Below are 25274 nucleotides of genomic sequence, written 5' to 3' on the forward strand. Positions count from 1 at the left end.
TCAGTCAAAGCCTCAGGTTTAACCTTGTTTTATGTCATCAGAAGATGGTATATATAGGACGACGGGATAAAACAAACATAACTTTTAATGAATAAATGACTTGAATATACAATAAACATGCATCAACTTAACTAGAATGTTACATAGATGTCTAAACATTGCAAAGAAGAGAACGGGCAATGGAGTGATGAGCGTGATAAATGTCAGGTAAGGATAATAACAAACACAGTTATTTACATATGAACGGGGGAAATCTCCTCAACCACCACCAATTAGTAGTTAATAATGACTAATAAAAAAGTAACTAATTGTTACTTACCCCAAACAAATGTGTGCAATGACTTACTGATTAGTTAATCACACTTACTTATCAGTTATCTAGTGACTACAGTGTTAATGCAGAACTAACCATTAGTAACTGCATTAGTTCCTTTGTAACTACCTGTTAAGTTGAAACAGTATTTTAAAGGGACCGTATGTTTGGCAAATATGATTTACACTGTAAAAAATTCAGCATTTTTTGTCAAATCAACATATCATTTTTAGTTACTTTAACTTAACAACTATTTTTTTAAGTTATGTCAACTTATCACAGGTCAAAACTTAAGGTTGAATTGGCTTGCAAAATCAAGCTGTTTTAACATCATGCTGCATTTTTTTACATTGTACAGCAGCACTCCTGTAAAATACACTACATGGCCAGGAACTCAGTTATCTGTGTTTCTCTGCACTGTAAAAAAATACTTCGCTGCCTTAAAAAGTTTTGCCAAATCAACTCGGATTTACAAGTCATTTTAACTTACTATTATTTATCTTGACAAGAGATGAGTTGTTATAACTCCAGATGAGTTGTTATAACTTATAAAATTAAGTTGACTTTTCTCAACTATATTTTATATTCGACAACTCATCTCTATTGACATGACCTGTAAATCTGAGTTGATTTAACAAAAAATCTTAAGGAAGCAAAGCATTTCTACAGTGTGTAAATTAAATGCAATTGACATACTGTTAATGTACAGTAATTTACTGTTGTGTTGTAAATGTACAGGAATGCAGTAATGAACTGCACATTTATTTGTAGTATTACACTGTATATCTTAATACAGTAAAAACTGTAAACTAAACAGTACTGTGCAGGTAAAGCTGCTAGTTAATTATTGCAAACTTAAAGGTTTTAAAGTGTATTAGTATAAAGAAAACAAATTAGACACTTAGTTTCTTAAACTAAATTACATTTAAAGTTTTACATTAATTTATGTTCATATAGACCTTTTTACTGTTTGGACACAATGATGACGTGGCAGCGTATGCACGCGCATCTTGGCAACGGAAGTATGACAAGAATCAGCAGTGAAGCAACACAGACAATGTTATTTTAAAAAGTTGACACTATCAACTTTTTCAACACAGCTACAAGATCCGTGTATTATAGTGGAGTGGATAGCAGATGTTAGCAGATGGCCAAAAATAAAGTTGCCAGATACATACTTATACTATTATGTTATATTAGTGCAACCAAACGCAACAACCAGACATTTTGATGCTGGTAAACTGTTTTGATCAACTTTGAGTTGCTAACACATTAGAATAACACCACTTCTGTTGCCTAAATGCGCGCAGGCTATTTGATCATGTGTGTTGTAAAAGGGTCTATAGCAAACTTATTGATATAACACAAAACTTTATGACATAGTCCACGACAATCATTAAATGAACTTAATCCACCATAAAAATACACCCGAAACAGCATTTTGTAGATGAAAGTGTCCCTGTATACCAAAACAAACAATAATAACTGAAACAGTGATTAAATATTCAGAAGCAAAGATGGCTCCCAAGTTATGGATTTTGTAGGTTAAAAATGTGAACTAAAATGAAGAAGTTTTTTTTACTTTTTTTTCTTAAATGTTAAAGCATTTAATCCCCCGGGTTACACTTTTTCACTAAAATATCCAACAAAAGAAATTATGTGATATAAATGATTATTGTTGTAAGCTCCACTAGGAGGCGCTACTGATTCCGGTGGTATTGTTTTTAGCTCCGCTGGTTTTACTGGGGGCTACTGCCTGGTTATTGTTTTGTTGTTGATAACTACGTGATCGCCAGTGTCATTCGTTCTTGGCAAATCCTGTTAAGAAATCGTTGAAGACTATTTCCAGCAATCCATTAATTCATGACAGAAATTTAATGGAAATTGCATTTTCTATGTTGATAGAAGCACTGGGGACCCAGTTATAATACTTAAACATGAAAAAAGTCAGATTTTCATAAATGGCCAATTTAAAGGGACGTGAATAGAATTAAACAAACACTGGGGAGCCACATACAATAAAAGGTTGTATAAGAGGTTATTCGAAATGAAACCAAATATTGCCAAGAACAGACAGAAACACAATAACAGTGATGATGTATAGAACAGTAAAGGTCTCATCTATGATTTTTGCCGCTCTGTTCCAGTACAGTGATGCCTTCTTCTGAGTGTTGACTGTACATGTCGGCTCTTCAATTCTCATGGTAAACGTGTCTACGCCATCTGTAAAAAGAATGACAAACAATGGTGTTGGGGGGCAGTTGTAGCCTAGTGGTTAGAGAGTCTTGTCCCGGGCCCGATAGTTGCTGGTTTGAGTTTCATGGCCGGTGAGTTGTGATTGCATTTAACCCAACGCCAGATAATTCTAAAATTATAATTAAATTAAAACAACAAAAAGTTTTTTAATTTAACTTTAGGTACTTCACAGCCAATTTGTTATTGTTTTAAATTAAAAATAACTAGGACAAGAATATATATTTAGTTATTTGTCAGTTCAAGTTGTTTACATAATCTCTATGACTCTTTTTGACACCTGGCTGCTATTGCAGTATTTTTTACATTAAAAGCTATTAATACACAAGTGATTATATATGGACCAATAATAAAAATATTATTTGTAAAATATAGAAAAAATATGTAACACTACATTAGTATTCATATAAAGCAAAAAAAAGTATGATTAAAAATAAAACCTGTCAATTACACAAGGGTTAACAAAAAAAAACTGTATATTTCGCCCCCCCCACACACTTTTGAAATGATGGCTACCCCCCTGACGGGATGCAGGGCTTAATTTGAGGCGGACATGTTCCGGCACCTCTGACATTGGATCCGGACCCTTTTATTGGATCCGGCACCATATGTCACTATGGAAAATTAATAGCCTAAATTGAAAACATTTAATTACTATTTGTGTAGTGTTCAATGTTTTTATCGGTCCTGTTCGTCTTTATTCCCCTTTAAAGTTCCACAAAAAAATAATGAATAAGATAATTGCTGCTTGTGAAAACAATTGATGCAGTATATGTATTTTATTTTTTAAATAAACATTGCCTTGATGTAGGTGTTGTTTATTTATTTTTTGACCAAATTTCAAAGCCGCACCCGCCCGCCATCCGCTGATTGACGATGCATGCTCTGCTAATGCAAGCCTCGAGAAAGCCCTTGTCTGTACTGATCCATTCAATGCAACAAATATATTTAATGGCTAATGTATACATAGACCTATGCTGAGTTTCATTCATTTATGATTAGATGGGCTCCAGTCAGGGGCGCCGCTAGACCATGGGGCACGTGCCCCAGTGTAAATCTTTTATGCCCCGTTGTAAATCTCAAGTTTAAATTGAAGCAGTTAACTAGTGCAATCCTCAAATCGCGGCAAAAACGGATCAATTTGCAATGTAGTTACCCAAATTACGTTTGTAAAAATGACGAAGCGACGAAGCAGTAACTATGACTGAGATTATTCAGTATAGAAGTCATAAAAAGACTAGTTTCTTAAAATATTCTTGTAAAAATAAGTTATTAATCATTGCTATCATTGTATAATGTAGAAAATATTTCTCTGTTTTCATTACTTCCAAACATGTTATGCCATTTATCCCTCCAAACATGTTAATAATGTTAGGTATGATGAAGATTGGCCTTTGCCTTGTATATTTGTATCTTTCGCAGTAACTGTTGCACTATAGAATAGTGGGTTAAGCAAAGGACATTGTATAGATAGAAGTGTTGCACACAGCAGGCTTTCAAAAAAAGTCAGCATAAAATGGGGGGCCTGTGCCCCAATAGAGCTTTATGTCTAGCAACGCCTCTGGCTCCAGTTCACGCACAATGTGCCTCCATGTCACGGTTATTATATTGTCTGCTATATTTGCTTTTTATTTATTTAATACATGCAATTAGTTGATGCAACGTTTACTAAAATTAAAGCAACACTATGTAGTTTCCATGTAAAAATGACTTACAGCTCCCCCATGTGGTTGAAAAGCGCAACAGTGCCTGGTATCACACACTCTTCTGCAGGCAGGGGGAGGGGAGGGGCTGTGTTTCCTACCCTCCACCGCCACTTTCAGAGTGTGCTTGTAGCAGCTAGGAGGCTGCTCAGGTTGCAGCAACAGTACAATTTGTCAAGTTAAAAGCTGTTCTATCACTGAAATAATTTTAGAGACATTATTTAAAGGTAAAAAAACTACATAGTGTTGCTTTAAGATACAATTTATACAAAACAAAATTCACTTTAAAGAAAGGCTTTCTACAAAGCAAAACTTAATAAATCATGTCTGCCGGATATATTGCGCATCTTATGATCCTATTTTTTATTACAATTGTTTTTTTTAGCAAAAATGTTATATACACACATAGACACACACACACACACACACACACACACACACACACACACACACACACACACACACACACACACACACACACACACACAAGGCCTATATTTTATTTATGTGGCATGATTGTCATCTGTAATGATATATTGTTTATTATTGCAAATGTTTTTCATTTGTTTAATAAATCTCATAATGATGGCACATCACTTGTAGTAGTCATAACCTGTAGCCTATTTCCAGTGTTGGGTAAGTTACTTAAAAAAAGTAATCCACTACAAATTACTAATTACTACTTTAAAATTGTAATTTGATTACATTACTGATTACTACATGCAAAAAGTAATCTAATTACTAATTACTTTACTTTTAAGTTACTTTGACAACATCAAATGTAAAAAAGCTTCAAAGTGAAACTGTCAAAAAACAAGGACGGATGAACCCAAACGCAGGCGATGACGGGGGTGAACAGAAAACACTTTATTATAACACAGACAAAACAAGAGCCCACGTGGGGGCAGAACAAACACGGAATACTGACAGATGACTTAAACTAGACTTGACTATGATTCTAACACTAGACAGAATCACACAGTAACAGTACAAAATGAACAAGCACAGGACTAAGAACACAATGGCATTAAATATGAAAAACTAAACAGGATAAGGAGAAAACAAGTGAGGGTAATGAACTAATGATTAAACTATTAACAGGGAGAAGAAGGGGGCGAAGACAAGAGACGAGACACCGAAGGTCATATTTGAATGCTTAAAGCTATTTTGGTGTGATTTGCACTCTCCTAAAATTGCTGGTCATAATGATGCAGAAATATGTGTAGCTAATTTCTCATTAAACATTCTACATTTATTAACATCTATCTATCTATCTATGCACATTCATTCGCGGTCGCGGAGACAGAAACTAGAGTTTTAACACGTCATCGCATTCGCGAGGGCTTTTTGGTCAAGTTAAAGAATGTTAATATTCATGTTAGTTCGTTAAATATAACAATCAAAAGTTGTTTTGGTAATTGTTTAAATAAACATATAATTAATTAAAGCAAGTGCACGCATTGAGCTCATGATTAAATAACATAGTTAAATAATGTTAACAAAGAAAACCTTATTGTACATTAGTAATTTAAAAACACACCTGTACAATCGCTTCTGGCAGACCAGATGTCATCGCGCAAAGCCCACTTTTTTGGACATGTATTGTCTGTATTCCACTTGAATGATCAACCACCGCTCACACAGCATCCATTTGCTTGCGTCTCCGACAAGTGATTATGCACATGCTCGTTAACAGACTCTGCGAGCATGCTCGTTAACAGACGTTGCTGAGCAGTCATTTTAAAATACATTTTAATTAATTTTTCAACACTTAATTTGTAACGCTAGTAACGTAATTTTGTTGTCATTGGTAACTGTAATCAAATTACATACATTTAAAATGTAATGCGTTACGTTACTGCGTTATCAGGAAAAGTAATTAGAGTACAGTAATGCTTTACATCTGCCTATTTCTATCTCAAATTATTGATTCGGTCAGGGCAATGGGGTACTTGGCTAAGAAAAAAAAATGATTGGGGGTAATGAAAAAAAAATTGAGAAGCACTGCTTTTGTTCCGTTACCTCCAACCCGCGTTTTGAGTCGCCAGACCCCCCCACTGTGCTCCGGGACCTCCCACTTTACAAATTAAGCACTGACTGGATGGATGTGTGGATACAGATATGGCAATCCCTAACTGCACAAATTATGCCAGTCTTTAAGCAACCAGTTCACTTCACACTTATGTCACTTGCAGTATGACTACGATTAACTTTAGTAGCTTACTGGAAGCCTTACGAAAAGAGCTTAAATATGGCAGCGCCAACACTTATGTCAAAAATGGTTCCATTACTCTTTTTTTAAGGTATATTTTTTGGCAATTTTTGCCTTGGATAGAGGGTATGGGATCGGCAAATGACCACGAGAAAAGTGCAAAAGCACCACAACACCATCGGCTCCGACCTATTATTCTTTTTGTACAGAATGTTGTAGGGATTCCAGGGTCTAAGAAAGCATATGTTTGAATCCAATGGCTACCGTTAACTAACTTTATTTTTTACAATTCTTTTACTTTTGAGTTTTTGTTTTTTACATTAGATCACATGTTTCCATTATATGATCTCCTTTAAAAAGCCTGCTGTTATTGCAAAGGCTGTAAGATGGGTAATAGATTTGGTTCTCTCCTGGTTGTTGCTAGGTTTGACTTCATTATTTTCAAGAATAACTGCCCAGATAGCATGCAAACCATTGAAACAATGTTAAAAACAGTTGATTTGTCAATGTTAACTGCATTGAATCAATATCAGGTTTGCACCCTCCATTAATATTAAAAAAATTGAGATTTCAACAAACCACCATTATTGTGATCAGTGTTTGCTTTAGTCCTTGACTCTTGTTATCACTAAGTTAAATCTTTCTTTTCTTTAAGTGTTTGTATGTGTTTATGTAGAAACATATGTGCATTGGTAAAGAAAGATGTGTTTCAAAGTTAAGTTGAAAGTGATTGCTTTTTGTGAAGATGTCAAGATTATATAAAATTAAGCTGCTTTACATGATTATGTTGATCCATTTTTGACAATTATAAATGTTTTGGTTTGTAAATACACTGTGACAAGACAAACAGAAAAAAATGCAGACACATTCAGACATCATTACTCATCCTACAAATCTCAACAATGGTGACAATCATCAAACAAATTCATATAGAACAATCAACTGCAATGCATGCTGGGAGTTATAAATTAGTTTAGTACTACGATGATACCCAGCATGCATTGCAGCATGAAGCTTTCTTTTGTTGATCATCACCATTGATGAGATTTATAGACCGATTCATGATGTCAGAGATAGATTCAGTAGTTTAACTTTTTAAATGTGTTTTGTAATCCTCAAAATAACAGACCTGACACTGTTTTCAACTAGTACTGTAACATCCATTTTTTGCATAACTTTAACAATATTTTATTAATATCATTTAGGTATATCTAAAATAATTAAACTACTTGATAACATCAGATCTTTATTTTGTTTTCTGTGCAATAGCAGATGTATTTTAAAACACTGCTTCAGCAGCCAAAGAAAACTTACCATTAAAACACAAGGGTAAAGGGCCCAACTGAAGCGAACGCTGATCACAGTGATGGTGATTTGTTGAAATTTCAATATTTTTCAATATTAATGGAGGGTGCAAACTTGATATTGATTCAATGGTATTTAAATTGACAAATCAATGATTTTTAGCATTGTTTCAATGGTTGCATGCTATCTGGGTGGGGTGATGGCAGGGGCGTGTGTAGCGGGGGGGCATGGGGTGGCACCACCCCCCCCCCCTTGGAATATGATTGGCCCCCCCTGGTGCCCCCCCTCCAATCTCATTGGGCCAGCTAGATTTACTGTCAACCTGAAAAGGCCCACCGCACCATTGGACCAGAGAGCTGTCAATCACTGTTTGATTTGAGACTCGCGCGAAGACGAAGCGAGCACAGTAGTTGCGCGTTTTTAAAACAGGAGGAAAGAGACACAGTGACACCCACCACACCATTGGACCAGTTGTCAGACACCCACCGCACAATTGGACCAGTTGTCAATCACTGTTTGATTTGAGACTCGTGCAAACGAGAAGAAGGAGGGCGCCCCGCCACAGACTCAACACTGGCACAAATCAAATAGATTTTCCATGATTACCATTTACATTTTATTTTACTATTTAAAACGGCTTCATGTGCTTTTGCAAGCGCTCAGCAGCGTCTCTCTCTCTCTCTCTCTCGCGTGCACGCTTTCTCACTGCTGCGTGCGGAACCTCGACAGTGCCTCTCTGACACTGATGGAAGGAGTTAAAAGTTGGCGGTGTTTTCCACCTGGGTTCCTCCGTTGTCTTTTCACGTAAAAGTTAACAGTCAACAGATGTGACAGAGAAGACGGTTGATCGAGTATTATGACTTAACGAAAGGTTAGTGTTTTCCCACACACACACCAGTTCTCTGTGCACGAGCTCTCTCTCTCTCCCTCCCTATGGTGCGGTATGCGTGCGCACGCTTAACAGTATTCTCTGATATTTTTGAATTTGCGCTGAATTGTCTATGCGCTATTCTTTAAAAAAGGTGAGAAATCAGCCCAGAACTACACGGGAGGAGGTGGTCAATGACCTGAAAAGAGCTGGGACCACCGTTTCCAAGGTTACTGTTGGTAATATACTAAGACGTCATGGTTTAAAATCATGCATGGCACGGAAGGTTCCCCTGCTTAAACCAGCACATGTCCAGGCCTGTCTTAAATTTGCCAATCACCATTTGGATGATCCAGAGGAGTCATGGGAGAAAACACAATACAATTCAAACTTCAATGGTATTTCTTCTCCATAGGTGTATTAATACTTGATCAAGATTTCACTATCTCCTTTAAAATTAAAAAGTCTGACAAGTTAAATTTTAACTCCACTCCACCGTGAATGGAAGGAAAAGACACAGAAAATGTAACCTGATCCAATTTTTTTAATGTACGAAATTTTTTGACGAGCTTTTAATTCGGATCCAATATGCAAAGGTCTTGTGTCTTAGAAATCTGTGGGGACTTACATAACTTTCATTATTTCCATTTGATCGGAAGTAACAGCCAAAGGCAGTTCAGTAGGTTAAAATCGGGATCACATTTTGAGATTTTTAAAAATTATGAAAATGTTTAATATGTTTGTAGCAACAGTTTTTAGTAGTATATAGCATGCTACAGCATACAAGTCATTACAGATGGGGTTCCTTTTACATCTGCATCCTTAGCTGCTTAATTTCTTTCAATTTCTAGTTGAAACCTCAACATTTTTAATTTATTTTTCAGTGCTTCAGCTTGCACTAGCAGAGCAGACTTTTTTCCAACTGCTGTCATACGTGCTGAAGATAAACTTGATGCATTTAAAACATTTGAAAATCATGATATTTGACTATTTTAATTCTTAGAAACATTTGATGATCTCACTGGTTCAACATTTAAGTTAGCATCCTTTAGAAATCATATTTCACTCCTTTGTCAAGTGCAAAATCCAAGTTTTCATTTATGTGACACACTTAATGTTTTTAAGTTAGGAGCCATCATCAGCCATGTTTCTTTATTTCTTTATTCTTTACACCATTCTTTACACCTGAAATTGCATTTTACTTGTAGAGTCATTTTCTTCACAATAAGGGTGACTTTAAATGAAACAAAATCTAAACCTAAAGTAAGAAAATGACTCCACAAGATGTAAAATGCAATTTTAGGTTTCAGACAGAGATGGTGAGAGAGAGGATAACAAAGCTTTTAATTCTGCTTCAGTGTTACTTTTTAACACTCTTGGGACAATATATACATCCAGCAGTGTTCATTTAATTCTGGGGATTTTGCTGCATGAGGGCCTCCTGGGGGGTAAGTGAGGGCTGCCCATGCAAGGGCCATCGTAGGCTTGTTTGTAGGGCCTGTTCTGGCCCAGGCCTGGGCCAGTTATGGGCTATTGTCTGTAATCCAGAACTGGGCCACTGTAGGGCCGTCATTCTTCGTTGTATGTGGGCCGAGGAAAACTGGTTGTTTGGGCCGGAGCTGGGCTGGAAAATAATTGCTATGTGGGACGTGCTACCCACTGAGCTACCCACTGAGCTCCAAAAATTAACAATGAACATTAATTCATTAATTAATTTTAATTTTAACATTTACAAATAGATTTTTAAAATCTAAAGTTGTAACTGCTAACATTAGCTAATGCAGATCAAACTAACCCAAACAATGCTATTGTCACTAAAATATTTATATATTGCTCATACAGAAAGCACATTTGTACAGTAAATACAGCAAATTGGTTGTAAAAAATTTGTTGTAAAGTGTTACTGATAAGTTAAATAAAGTTACAAGAAAATGCTATCTGCGTTCAAATGTTGGGTTGACACTTACCATCATGACCAGTAGCAGCATCTTTGGTTTCCGCTGGTGCTTCTCCTTTAGAAATCAGAAAATTCACAAAGATGGTTTCCAGAATGCTTATACCAATAAGTGTGAAAATCCCACCGCAGTAACTCCCTGTAAAAACAGCAAAGCATGAGGAACTGTTGCAATCTGTCACGTAGAGGCAGGCAAGACAAGGCAGCGGATCCAAGTGCAACAAAGTTTATTAATAAAATCCGAAAGGTACAAAGTAAGAACAGGAACAAAGACTGGAACACACAACATAAATCATATGACAGCAAACAATACTTGACAAAGGACAACTGAAACACGAGGGCAATATATAAACGAGGGTTAACAAGGAAACAAGACAAACCTGGGAAACAATCAACACGAGTACCAACGAACAAAAGAACGACAGACTGGGATGACAATACATAACTTCAAAATAAGAGTACGAGACTGGGGAAATAGAAGACATGACTGTGACAGAGCCCTCCACCTTAACCTCTTGAAAAGCACCCCCACTCTAGCCCAAACCATAAAAAGACCTACTTTCACTAAAATGGTTGTTTTTACTAAACCATTTAGAGTATGAGCATAACCATGGTATCACTAGAGAGAAGACACTCTGAGTTTCATTTTCCAGGATTAAAACAATAAAAAAGTTAGAGAGGTTGAAGTACTTTTTTGCATAATATCTTTTTTATTACTAAAAAACTTAATGATTAATATGTGTGTGAAACCTGCAATGATGCCAAAGCCACAAGTCTAAAGAAGTTATATTTCACGTTTGAAGTCAATAGGCCCAAAATTGAGGTTCTTGCAAGGGTTTTTGTAAGACTAGTGTCTTTTCTAAATGCCAGTGAGCCCCAAAATAAAAGTCTTTTGTTTACATGCATACACGTTCATTCTTATTATTATTTATCCTTATGTTAGCATATAAAATGCAGTTTCCAGACCGGGAAATAAAACGTCACACAAAGATCGTTGGATTTGTTATCTAATTGGCTACACGTTCTGTCTATCAATATTTTCCATGAAGTCATTGGAGGAACGAGCGAGTCAGATGACGTCACGATATTTGACAGCGCTGTTTGGATATTATGCATTATACTCCCACTTACTTTTTAAAACCAATTTGAATGCGGGTTTGAACGCGGGTGTAATCTCATATACAATGTTACGACGTAAATAGTTCTCAGATTGTATATTATATTCTATTACTAGACATTCATGAGAAATCTGATGTAAACAATGGACAATATATCTATATTTCACGGATTATACACATTTGTGGACAAAAATGGTCATTGGATGTATTCTATTAGACAGTTTTCATGAGTTATTCACACATCTGAAACAGACTGGATTCGACTTGCGATCATTATATCAACACAAAGGTAAGGAGTCCCGTTTATATTTTACATGTTGTCATCTGGACTTCTGTCACAAACTACTACATTTATGACGCTAGAGCATCTGTATCTCAAAACAGAGACCATAAACTGATGCTAAACCCGTAGGCCTTTATTATTAAAGGGGCCCTTCCTCTGTCGTTTTTATTGTTTCATACTGTTGTCTGAGGTCAACTCATGACGTTCGCATGGTTTTTACATTCAAAAACATCAAAAGCAATAAGTAATAGGCCATTTTGTACCCTGGTTTTAAGGCTGGTTCGAAAAATGATCCAGTTTTTCGTAGTAAAACTAACTTTCAATACTTATTTAACCTCATGTGTAATCAGTTTACTGTTAAGTGATTGTCTTAAGACACAGTGTCTTTCTTACACACACACACACACACACACACATTTTATCATAAATCCTTTCGACACACACACACACACGTGTCTTTTGTCGTAAACCCTTTTGACGGCTGTGCAGCAGCACACACACACGTGTGTCTTTTACAATAAACCTTTTCGACGCGTGTGCAGTATGAATTTGCGTGAATTCGCATCCCTCGGAAGAGAAGTCACTGACCGCCACTGTGATACATAGTACTAAAGTGTTTTACTCACATAAGCTGCGTCATTCTGTCCGGATCCAATAATGATGGAGTAGCATTGCTTTTTAATCGCAGTCTCTCTTCAAATCCAGCGTTCTTTTAAACATCCAAAAATGGAGCAAATGTTATGCTTCCCTCGTTTGCTATTATGTGGCCGCGGTCTCAAGCTGGAGAGCTCATGAATAGTAATGAGCTCGATCAATTCCACGTCACACTGATCAGCTTTTCAAACTGACCTGATTTCTCCGCTTATTTCTTTTCAGTGGCTAGGGCTGACAGAGGAGGTAGAAGTTAATTTTCACATTCACGACACAACACAAACACGTATGGACATAACACATATCAAAAAATACAAGTAAAAATGGTTTTATGTGGAAGGGCCCCTTTAATGTTTGTAGACAGTAGGCTATATAGATATTGTTAGCAGCTTAAAAAAAACTGACATCATCCCTCCCACTAGCTAGAACGCGTCGAGAGGTTAAGAACAGCTTCCAGATGCTCCCAACACAAAAGCGAAGCAAGAGTCCAGGCGGTGGTGGAGCGGAGGTGGAACATGGGGAGGGAAAGTGGGCCAGACCCATGTAAAGGCAGAGGGCCTGGAGACCAGGGCGGAGTCAGCAAAGCGGCCATCTCGACTGTGGGCTCTGGCATGGCAGCAGCCAAATCAGCTCCCAGATTTGACACCAGCTGCCTGGTCCTGATGTTCACTGGGAAAGCTGGTGGGGGGCGTGTTGCCTGCTGCCCCCCAAAAAACTGTTTAGGCAAGGCCTCCTCCTCAGCCTCGCCCACAGTGAAAGAGGACCCAACTAAACAAATTGCTGGTCTATAAAATCCATTAGCCAAGCTTAAAGGAATAGTCTACCCTTTTGCCATATTAAACTATGTTATTACCTCAACTTAGACGAATAAATACATATCTATCTTTTTTTAATGCGTGCACTGTACAGCGCTTCGTGGGTGTGTTGGCATTTGGCCTGGACCCATTCATTGCTATGGTACCAAACAGGGAAGCCACCAAACACTTCCGTGTTTTCCCTATTTAAAGACTGTTACATGAGGAGTTATACCAGTAAGTTTGGTGCCACAAAATAAAACTTTTTTTGGTACCATAGGAATGAATGGGGCTAGGCTAAATGCTAACACATTCACAATGTGCTGTACAGTGCACGTATTGAAAAAAGATAGGTATGTATTAATTTGTCTAGGTTGAGGTAATAACATAGTTTAATATGGCAAAAGGGTAGACTATTCCTTTAAGGACCATCAAGGAGTTTGGTTTTAAGCGGTTTATTGAGTCCAGCAATGTCAAGGAAATCTTGTGTGTGGTCCTCAAGGGAACGATTACCTTGGCGTAGGCAGATGAGCTGAATTGCTGGATTCATGTTGGTAGAGTATTCTGTCACAGAGAGGCAGGCAAGACAAGGCAGTGGATCAAAGTGCTTGTATCAAAAAAACGAAAAATCTCACAGTGAAGCACTGTACCAGATCTTGATTCGTTTTGCCATAACCACATGATAAGTGACGTCCGAAACTTAGTTTTCGCTCTCAACCAAGTGACTGCTTCGTAATCTGGTTCAAAAGTAGCGCGAACCCCTTGCACAGGTTTTGAGTGTCATGCACTTTGGTAGATCGATAGTGAGACTGAGACTGAAACAGAGGGTAAGCTCTTTTGAATTTTGTGAATGGAACTGGTTATTAAAGATTACTAACCATTTTCAATTGAAGATGCTGGCTTAAAAGAGTTTGTAGGTTTGTTGGATCCAACCTACACTCTTCCATCCCGCCAGGCATTAAAGAAAATGGTGGAGGAAAAATACAAGGAGGCCAAAGAGAAGGCAATAGAAGAGGTAAATAAAAACAGAGCAGTAAGCCTCACATCTGATATGTGGACATCTCTTCATATGGATGCATATCTGGCAGTGACATGTCATTTTATAACTGATAATGATCAACTATCCACAGTTTTACTGGGGGTAGGAACATTTTCAAAAAGTCACACTTCTTAAAATATAGCAGAAGTGAAGTCAGCTTTAATTGAGGAGTGGGGCATTCAAAACAAAGTTAGGTGTCTAGTAACTGATGCTGCTGCTAATGGGAAGTTAGCTAGCATGTTGTGCCTCATCACGAATGTAGTGTAATGCTTGTAAATGATGACTACCAAACCACATTAAATGTTTTATGGTCAAAATGCAGGTTCCTTAGTTCATGCATGTAATCCATGCAGAGTGGTAAGAATTTGCGCTCCGCGCTCAAAGCATTTCATAATAACTCCACGCCATCCTTATGAACGCCTCGCTATGTTTTCGCTCCACTGTAAATTTTCATTATCTTTTGAAACAACACCAACCTCGATGTCTCGTTAAAATATCAATGGCCACTAAGAGTCTATTGCAGTTCTGTAGCAGAAAGCGCAATATAAGTAAGGATAGGAGGATTCACACCATTTTTTTTATTCCACTTTGCATTTTTAAATTCTACTTAATTTTTTTTTAATTTAATTGTTTTTCTTTATAAACATAAGCTAGATTGACATGATTGGCGCTCATCTTTTGCTTCGCCGAACTTTAAACCCCAAACTTTCAGACATCCTCGCATTTTGTGCTGTGCTTTAAAAACAATTCACGAGTGCCCTCCATAGAATGTAAAAAATGTTGCTTTTACATTTAAGATGTAAACACGTGGTCTGTCCCTACAGAATCAAACTTAAAATGCAAAACTAAATTTAAATATTTTTTCCCAAAACCTTCAAGGTGCCACCTGCCATAGTAACAACCTACACCTCCAACATAAACGCTCCCCATAAATTTATTTAAAAAGCTATACGTTCAGAAAGTAATGTTACAAGCCCGTAGGCAGGGGGGTTCAGATGGTTGGAACAAACCCCCTCTCACTTCCAAAAGTCCAGGATTTAAGTCGTTTTTTTTCATGTGATTATTGTCATAATTGTTTTAATCAATCCTTGTGACAAATATTCTGGGATGCTGTTTCAAATATGATACATTATTGTAGCTGGACATGTGTGTGCCCCTTGTGTGCAGTTCAGAGAGAGTCCTCGCAATACACTTCAAAACACTGGTCGAAGAAGCGTCGCCTCTGACTGCTGGGGGAGGGGTTATATATATATATATATATATGGCTGGTAACTTTCTAAAGTTCTAAAGTCAAGCCGCTTCTGCCCTTCACACTTCACGCTAAATACATGCTAATCACTCCACTGAGAAAAGGGTTAAGTTTCGCTTCGGCCAGACCACCCACGAAAATCCTGTGTTCCCCAGTCCCCTCTTTACATCAGGTTGCTGGACACCATGGAAATGTTGCCGGTCTTAGGACCATTCACACTCTATGCACCCCCACACCTAAACTCGCTATCATAGCAAACCCAAAATGTAGCAACAATTTTTTGTTGTTATAGCGAAACCAAAAAAATCCTCACAAACAGAACAATTTCCCCCCTTGCTATGATATTGCAGAAATGGGTACCTGCTGCAACCTTATCCTTTACATTTTTTATACATTATAGAAAATGTCTTGCAATCCATACCCCTGTCGAAGCTTGCTCCCAAACTTCATGTCTGGTGCTCCCAGTATGTCCAGGTGGATCATAGACGTGAAAAAATAGCTACTCGCTCCAATTCTCTCGCAGACCTCCTGCATTCTTACCTCTTTCGCCTCTGACGATTGCATTCATATCCTCAGAGCCAAAGTATAAGCTTTGTTACAGAAAGGCGCTATAAAAATGGTCCCCACAGATTTTATAGTCCTTACATCCTCGTTCAAAAGAAAGACAGCAGTGTCAGACCAATCTTGGACTTACACGCTTTGAACCACTTTCTCATGAAAAAGCTGTTGAAAATGTTGAAAAAAAGTAAAGCGAATTATGGCTCTACTTTGCCCAAGTAATTGGTTTATATCGGTGGATCTGAAAGGTGATTATTTTCACTTCCCAATAGTCCCTTGTCACAGACTACTCTTGAGACTTGTGTTTGAAGGGATAGCATACCAATACACTGCCATACCCTTCAGATTATCTGTAGCCCCATATACATACTGTACAGTATACCAAATGTGCGGATGCAGCACTCACCCCTCTAAGATGGAGTGACACTGGCATTCTGAATAATTTTGATGATTGATGGTTCTAGCTCAACTGGAGCAGGAGATATGTGCACACAGAACCGTTCTTCTCTAGCATCTGGAATATTTAGGGTTCAGGATCAACCTCAACAAGAGCTTGCTCACCCCTACTCAGCGGATCGCATTTCTAGGCAGGGTCCGAGCCTGGCATGGTGCAGTAGTGGTCAGACACACAGTAACTTTTTTCAAAGTGGCTACTTCATTCCACTTGATGATGTGAGGTCTCATGGTAGCAGCATTCTGCTGGGTCTGCTTTACATGCAGCCATTTCAATTCTGGCTAAAAATACAGCCATTCCAATTTAGCCATTCCAATTTTGGCTAAAAGCGAGGGTCCTGTCATGAGCGTGGAGGTTGGGGTGACTAAAGCTCAAAGTGACACACGACTGCATGAGAGCGATGTTGCTGCTTGCCTAATTCTTTTAGGTGCTCATTTAGGAGTTCATCTCAGTGTACAGAAGGAAAGTGTGACTAAGAATGTCTCCAAGAGGGGATGGACTGCTGACTGCATCTGCAAACACACCTTCAGCCCGTGGACCGCCCCTTTGTCACAACGGCATATCAACCATCTCAAGATAATGGCAGTTATACTGGTGTTTCAGCATTTCCAATCGAAAATTCAGCAGCACCACCACGTCTAGATCCGATCGGACATCATGATGGTGGTTTAATTCATAAATCACCAGGGAGGGCTCCGATCTCATCCTCTATACAGACTAACAAGGTGCCTCTTAATTTGGGGACAGCGGAATGTCTGCTGAATCAGAGCGGCACATGTCCCGAGCACAGTAAACAAGGGAATGGTGACTGCACCCCCAAATGGTCGAGACAATCTGGGACATTATCTATTGAGCAGAAATCAGCCTGTTTGACTCAGAGGAGAATGCCCACTGCCTGATGCCTTTCTCAAAGCAGAGTGACACTCTGTCCCAGACGTGTTCAACACACCGTCTTTATGCCTTTCCTATGCAGGTCCTTAGCAGGAACAAGTCGCCGCCTGTGTCAGAACCAGCCGTGGTTTTCCAATCTGAGAGGTCCCACTAGAGGTATGGCCTCCTCCTGGGCTACAAGGATATACATAGCGGATATCTGTGCGGCAGCCGGCTGGTCCTTGCCACCCACCTTTATTAGATTTCAAAGCTTAGATAGAGCCTTACAGAAGCAGGTCCTCTCGGCTTAATATTTAAATCGCCATAATTCGTGATGCGCCCCAGTGTGCCCTCCCTGTCATTCAGGCCATGTGTTAAGTGCTTTAGGAGCAGTTATTGTCTTATTCAAGATTTTAAATGTCCTTTGGTGTAAGTGTTTATTAAAGGGGTCATAGCGTGAATATTAGACTTTTTTCACGTTTAAGTGCTATAATTGGGTCCCCAGTGCTTCTTTCAACCTAGAAAATGTGATAAAGATCAACCCAGTAACTTAATTTGAGTAAGCCATTTACTGCAAACATGTGAAAAATTGGGTTGTTTTGTGAGGTAGGTAGCAAGGTGAATTACAATAATACCGCCCCCTTTATCTGCACTATCCAACCACAGCACTGCCATTTAGTGCAGAGAGAAAGAGGGAGAAAAGAAGGACTTGACAGCACAATTGAGTTTCAATTACAAAAAACCACCATCAATGTGATCAGTGTTTGCACTTCATCCGCTCATTTGCATTTTAAACCACACACACCAAAACGGCACACTTTTGCTCAGGCCTACAAATTTGCGATTTTAACATGCTATAATAAATTATCTGTGGAGTATCTGTGAGCTAAAACTTCACATACACACTCTGGGGACACCAAAGATTTAATTTACATCTTAAAAACATATCATAATATGACCCCTTTAATACAAGTTAACAATATGTTATTGTAACGCGGGTTATTGTTTCCAACGTAAATCTCGTTTCTTGGGCTACAATAAACACACGGATTGTAGGCAACAGTTTACTTTCTGGGCCTGCTGACGTAGACAAGACCGACATTATCATAATTGCTCCAACCTGCACTCCCAGCCTGTAAATTAACTCCTGTCAGCATTGCATTGTGAGCGAATCTTTCAAACATGGTAAGGAGCATCACATTTCCGGTTGACATCAGAGGTATTCAGGCCAATTACAACGTACAGATTAGCTGGCCAATCGGGGACACAGCGCTTTTCAGATCAATGAGTTTTGTACAAAGTCAAAGAGTTTAAGGAAAGAAGTATCTCTAAAGCTACAAAAATGTACGGTATGTGGAAAATAATGTGTTTTATTAGCCATAAACCACGCAAACACATTGTATTATCCAAAATGCACAAAATAACATTGTTTTTTGTTAGCAACTAAATAAATGCACTTTAAGAGATGCAATAGGCTTTGAAACCTTTGAGCTCACACTGCCGGATTTATATGGGCCCATTTTGATTTATAAAGTGCAGTTTCTAAGCTTTCCAACGATGTCTAACACATGGAAATCTGATAAGATTTGGAGAAGTTGTGGCCATTTGAATTTAAGAACTCAGAAAAACTCAAACCGAGAAAATAGAGACGAAAGGGACACTCTTTTCCAGCTGGGGGAGACAATAGGGCTCATTTACATCTCATTTAGCTAAGCCATACCCCCTGTAAAGCCATTTTGAGATACAGATGTTCTAGCGTCATATGTAGTATTTTGTGACAGGAGTCCGAATGACAACATGCAAAAATAAACATGACTTTTTACCTTTGTGTTGATCACAAGTCGAATCCAGTCTGTTTCAGATGTGTGAATCATCCAATGACCATTTTTGTCCACAAATACGTGTAATCTGTGAAATATAGCTATATAGTCTATTGTTTACATCAGATTTAGCATGAACGTCTGGTAATAGAATATAATATACAATCTGAGGACAATTTAGCATGTAAGGGTATATGAGATTACACTCCGGTAATTTACGTTCTGTTAAACACATGAAACCGCCTTCTAAGTTTGTATTTAAAATAGGGAGGTAGTATAATAGATAATCCAAACGGCGCTGAAAACGTGACGTCCTTTAGGGATGTAACCAACCAATCACTCACTCGTTCCTCCATCAGCCAATGACTTCATGGAAAATAATGATAGACAAAACATGTAGTCAATAGGTGTGTTCGAGATCATCCGGCGCCAGCTGAAGTCGGACAAAAATGCTAACCGGAATGCACTGCTTCAAGTCAGCCACCGATCGGTCTGCGCCGCGCCACATGAAGTCGAACACACCTATTATATATAAAGAATTCAACGATCTCTGTGTAACTTATGTGTGTTTGACTGCATGCTGCGCTGCAAGAACTGACAGACAGATGACGTCAAGGTACCGCGGGAGCTAGTCGAAATTAAACTACTCCGTAAGATTTCTTGAAGAGCTCTCGTGGTGGTGTGACTTCATCCGACTGCGGCGCCGCATAAAGTCCAGCAAGCCAGTGACGCGGCTGACGTACGATGCTGCTGACTGTTATTTGTTCCGCCCTAGCTTCTTTTTTTCTTTTGTTTTGTGCGCCCGAGTTTGTTTCCATTCTGGGGAGACACACGCTGTAAGTTGGGGAAAAAAACTTAGCAAACATGTCTGAGGAACAGCCGCGTCACTACAGTCACGTGACTTCATGCGGTTCACAACAGAACCAAAAGAGAAGACCATGCTGAATAAAGTTGTAATTCTTTCTATTTTTGGACCAAAATGTATTTTCGATGCTTTAACACATTATAACTGACCCACTGATGTCACATGGACTACTTTGATGATGTTTTTATTACCTTTCTGGACATGGAAACCATACATAGATTTTCCATAGAGAGGACAGAAAGCTCGGACTAAATCTAACGTTATAACATCTTAAACTGTGTTCCGAAGATGAACGGAGGTCTTCCGAGTTTAGAACGATATAAGGGTAAGTCATTAATTACAGTAGGTGTGTTCGACTTCATGTGGCGCTGCGCAGACCGATCGGCGGCTGACTTGAAGCAGTGCATTCCGGTTAGTATTTTTGTCCGACTTTAGCTGGCGCTGCAGGCACGTGACTGTGTCATATGGTTTTTAAGTGCCGCAAGAGCGTTTCGAGAGTAGCCGGCTAGCTCAGCCGGTGCAGCTTCTCCTGAGCGGCTGCCCAGCATTGTGATGCATAACAGCTTTACGTGATTGGTCGCCTCACTGATGACAACGATCACGTGCGTTTCAAGTTTAATCCAACCTTTAGTTCCACTAATAAACATTATAAATTCATGTTTTAAAATGGGAAAAAACACTTTAATATCCTTAAATATGTTATATTGGGTCGTGAAATAAAATAAAAATGAAAATAACAAACTCTATTGGTATTTTAATAATATAGGCTTGTTTCCCGTTATTTTCGGGTATACAGTATAAGCAGCAATTAAAATATTTGATATAAAATGTTTCTGGTTGCAACTTTTTATTAAAAGGTTTGTTTTTATCAAATTCAGCATCTAATTCACTTCATTTGCGATTAAAAACAAGGAAACACAGCGCACACCTCATTACGGCAAGCAGCAGGTGTCCGGCTTGACAGCTCCGTCTTCAGTTCCTCCCTCGACTGCAAGCGGCAAACCTCGCCGATCGGTCTGCGCAGTGCCGGATGATCTCGAACACACCTAATAAGGGGACCAATCACATAAAGCTGTTACGTCATCACAACTCCGGGCAGCCGCTCTGGAGAAGCTGCACCGGCTGAGCTAGCCGGCTACTCTCGAAACGCTCTCGCTGTACTTAAAAACCATATGACACAGTCACGTGCCTGCAGCGCCAGCTGAAGTGGGACAAAAATACTAACCGGAATGCACTGCTTCAAGTCAGCCGGCGATCGGTCTGCGCAGTGCCGCATGAAGTCGAACACACCTATTGAAACACGGCGCACACGTCACTACGGCAAGCAGCAGGTGTCCGGCTTGACGGCTCCGTCTTCAGTTCCTCCCTCGACTGCAAGCGGCAAACCTCGCCGATCGGTCTGCGCAGGGCCGGATGATCTCGAACACACCTATTATTTTCATTTTTGGGCGAACTATCCTTATTTAGTAGTCACGCTGTTCCCTTTGGGGGCAGAGGCGAAAACAACCGCTTATACAGTTTGTAAATATACACAGACAATGACGCCCCCCCCCCCCCGGCTGCACGGTATAAACAAGCCGATTTCAACCGCAAAATGTATGCTTTTAAATATACAAAAACTGTTATCTCAAACATGGAGAGGCTTCTTCGTGATCTTAACTAACACTTTCTGCAAAAAAACGAAAATCACAAATTTTGAAAAAAAAAAGGTTGTTTCTCATTATCTCAAAACTTGTGCTGCAGACTTGTGTCACTGGTTTCTGTGACGGGTCACATATAGGCGAATCATCCGCCCGAAATGGCAGGCTTGAACACCACTGGTCTGTGATTTGTAAATATGTTAACGCATAGGCTTTAGTATCGTAAAACAATAGTTTTCCCATAGCGTCATTTGCTGATGCAATGGTCATTCCTGTTATCTCAGGGAACTGGGGTTATGTGAGTAACCTTATCGTTTTGCTTTGTGGGTATTTCTTAACGTCGGCTTTCTTCACTTATTTAGTACCAGTATTCAAATCTAAATTGTCTTCTGCTAAAAGAACTGCTAAATCTCTACATTTTTCATTATATTGATGTTATACCGATAGGATCAAGTGTGTAATTTTATTATATTATTATTTTTTAATGCTGACAGTCATGTTGACTTACCAATCAATGGGATTTCTTTGGAGGTAGATGGCAGCTTGTCATGAAGAATCAGCAGTAACACAGAAATGGAGAGCAGTAAAGTAACTTTAAAGCTCAGCTTGTCTGCTACAGATGCCTTTATGAAGAAGGAGGCTACATCCAGCACAAGGACACAGAATACTGGAAAAATTAAGTTGATGATATACATCTGAGATCTCCTCCTGATGGTGATCTGCAATATGAAAATATAAACAGTAACAACAATACAGTCCAAATAATTTATTATGTTACAGCCTGTCTGTATAATTCTGCAATTCTGAAACTGTTGGTGATTATGCAAGTAAAAAGCCTAACATTAAGCCTATGGGTCAGCCATCTATGTCAGATTATACACATTGTAATTTTTAGTAGTGATGAGCGAGTCACTCGAAACTCGGATCATTTAACCCGATCCCTAAAATGACTCGAGAACCATGAGTCCTTAGTGACTATTAACCCGAGTCAGTTGAGTCCTCTCAGATTTTGCTTTAAAAATGAGAAATTGGATCAAACAAAGCTCTTCAAATGTTTACAACAGAATTACAACACATAACTTTACATAAGCTGCCATATGTTCTATAACTTGCAACAACGAGTTAATTTACATCACCAAATGTCGACTGGGGGTACCGAGTGAGGTGAGCCAAAAGCTCACTCGTAATTTTCTGCAGCTCCGAGTCCGAGTACAAAGGGATGCGTGCGCGCGACAATGAGTTGGTCGGCGGCTCGGGGATTCACACAGAGAGTGACTCAACTCATAGAGCTTGAATCCGACGAGCCTTACTCGGGTTTTTAACCCACTGACTCATGTAGGCTAATATGTTGAGCGCAGCGCGTCACAACCTGAAAACCACGCCCACCGGGGGGGCAAGCAATCCAACAGTCTCCATTGACTTTGTATTGCAAAAGGCCGCCTCTTTGTCATTTCTGGCTTATAACAAAAAACTGAATAATGCCTAAAAGCTGCTTTGGGACAATATGTACAGCTAACAAGCCAAAGAACACAGAAATAAGTTTTTATAAGCTGTCGAGCCGTAAAACCCAGTCTTTAAGGAGAATAAAGTGGATCGCCGATTACGTTTCCCCCTATAGAGGGGTTGCAAGTTTACAAACATTGCAGGGTGCGCGCGCATCCAGGGGGCAGAAAGCCCGATTGGTGAGCTGATCAGCTACTGCAACAACCTTAATTATTGAAGCGTTCTTTATTGTTTGTATATAAATAAGACTTGATTTTAGTAGGATCTGTTTTTCTGTCTATATTTTTACAGTGTTACTGTGATACATGTATGAATTATTATGTTATAATTATAATGCTAGTAACGTAATAGTCGCATCTACTGGTATGTTAACATCAGGCACCCAGCACTGACTCTGTTGGTACTATTTTCCACGCAACAATTCCTTGCCATTTTGACTTACAGACACCGCTACTAGCATACAACACAATGCACTTCTCTTCTTTCTGCCCCTCGGTTGCGCGCGCAACCAGTTAGTGACGTCGCCGTGCAACCCGTCTATTGGATGCAGTTTTACTAATAGGAGTACTATAAAAACTTGCCTGTTTCCATTTCTGTGTCTAAACGCTCGTTTTTTGAAGTCGACAGCTTATAAAAAATTATTTATTTATTTTTTTGGCGTGTTAGATGTACACCTTGTCACACAGCAGCTTTTAGGTATTATTCTGTTTTTAAGTTTAATCTGTAAATAAGTTTTTATAAGCTGTCGACCCCAAAAAAACGAGCGTTTAAAGACAGAAATGGATACAGGCAACTTTTCATAGTACTTCTATTAGTAAAACTGCGTCCAATAGGGGGAAACGTAGTCAGCGATCCACTTTATTCTCCTTAAAGGCTGGGTTTTACGGCTCGACAGCTTATAAAAACTTATTTCTGGGTTCTTTGGCTTGTTAGCTGTACATATTGTCACACAGCAGCTTTTAGGCATTATTCAGTTTTTTGTTATAAGCCAGAAATGACAAGGAGGCGGCTTCTCGCAATACAAAGTCAATGGAGACGGTTGGATTGAATTCCCCCCCGGTGGGCGTGGTTTTCAAATTTGCATAACTGCGCTCTGTCTCTATTGAGAGTGAGGAGCTTTCGTCATGGTACAGAGCCCCTCCCCCTTTCCGCCATGTTGGCAGGAGTCCGGCGGCAGAATATGATTGTTTACGTGTGTTCTTAGCTCCGTAGTAGGGTAGTTTTTCGCAATTCTACACTGTTTTACCATGCCCCGCAGTTACTGCTGCGTTAAAAACTGCTCCAGTACCTCACACGATACATATGGAAGACATACGAACAGTGGAATACCTTTTTTAGGTTACCGAAATGAAGACACCATTATGCATAACAAAGACATCTCAAACAATGGCATATTTGCATTAAAAATGTCATAATTGAACGAATGACACTTGCAATTGTCATAAACATGCATAAAACCTCATTTATATTCATGACATGTCATGCCATGTCATAAATAATTATGAAAGTTTTATGTCAGTCTTATGCACAGCCCTTCTAGTAAAGTGTTACCCACACGGTTAATGGCTTTAATCTTTAATCATTTACATCTTGCAATCACACATATAACTACCATAGGCACTTTGCAGCCCCCAACACAAAAACCTGGTAAAGTTACAACAGTGGTATTGGGATAAAATCAAATTACAACTAAATACCTATATATTCTACATCACAACATGTTGGAAACGTTTGTGTACATTGGACATCTCGTGTTTAGAAACCGTCGCAGTTAATTACTTTGTCATTTTGGTCAAGAAGTGTCTGCTAAATGCAATGTAAT

At 38.9% G+C, this 25274-nt stretch overlaps 1 protein-coding gene across 1 annotated transcript in view; it reads right to left on the reverse strand.

Annotated features, from left to right (window-relative positions):
- Nucleotides 1-12: 12 nt before the first annotated feature.
- LOC129429774 (5-hydroxytryptamine receptor 3A-like) overlaps nt 13-25274 on the reverse strand; it is a 48157-nt gene continuing 22895 nt past the window's right edge. The window contains exons 7-9 of the mRNA XM_073856624.1: nt 22458-22668; nt 10622-10747; nt 13-2536 (exon numbers count right to left, since the gene is read on the reverse strand). Coding sequence (XP_073712725.1) covers nt 2352-2536; nt 10622-10747; nt 22458-22668 — 522 coding nt within the window. The 3' untranslated portion in view covers nt 13-2351. The remainder of the gene's footprint in view (nt 2537-10621; nt 10748-22457; nt 22669-25274) is intronic.

This window comes from Misgurnus anguillicaudatus, chromosome 19 (assembly GCF_027580225.2).
Source record: "Misgurnus anguillicaudatus chromosome 19, ASM2758022v2, whole genome shotgun sequence".
Classification (NCBI taxonomy): Eukaryota; Metazoa; Chordata; class Actinopteri; order Cypriniformes; family Cobitidae; genus Misgurnus; species Misgurnus anguillicaudatus.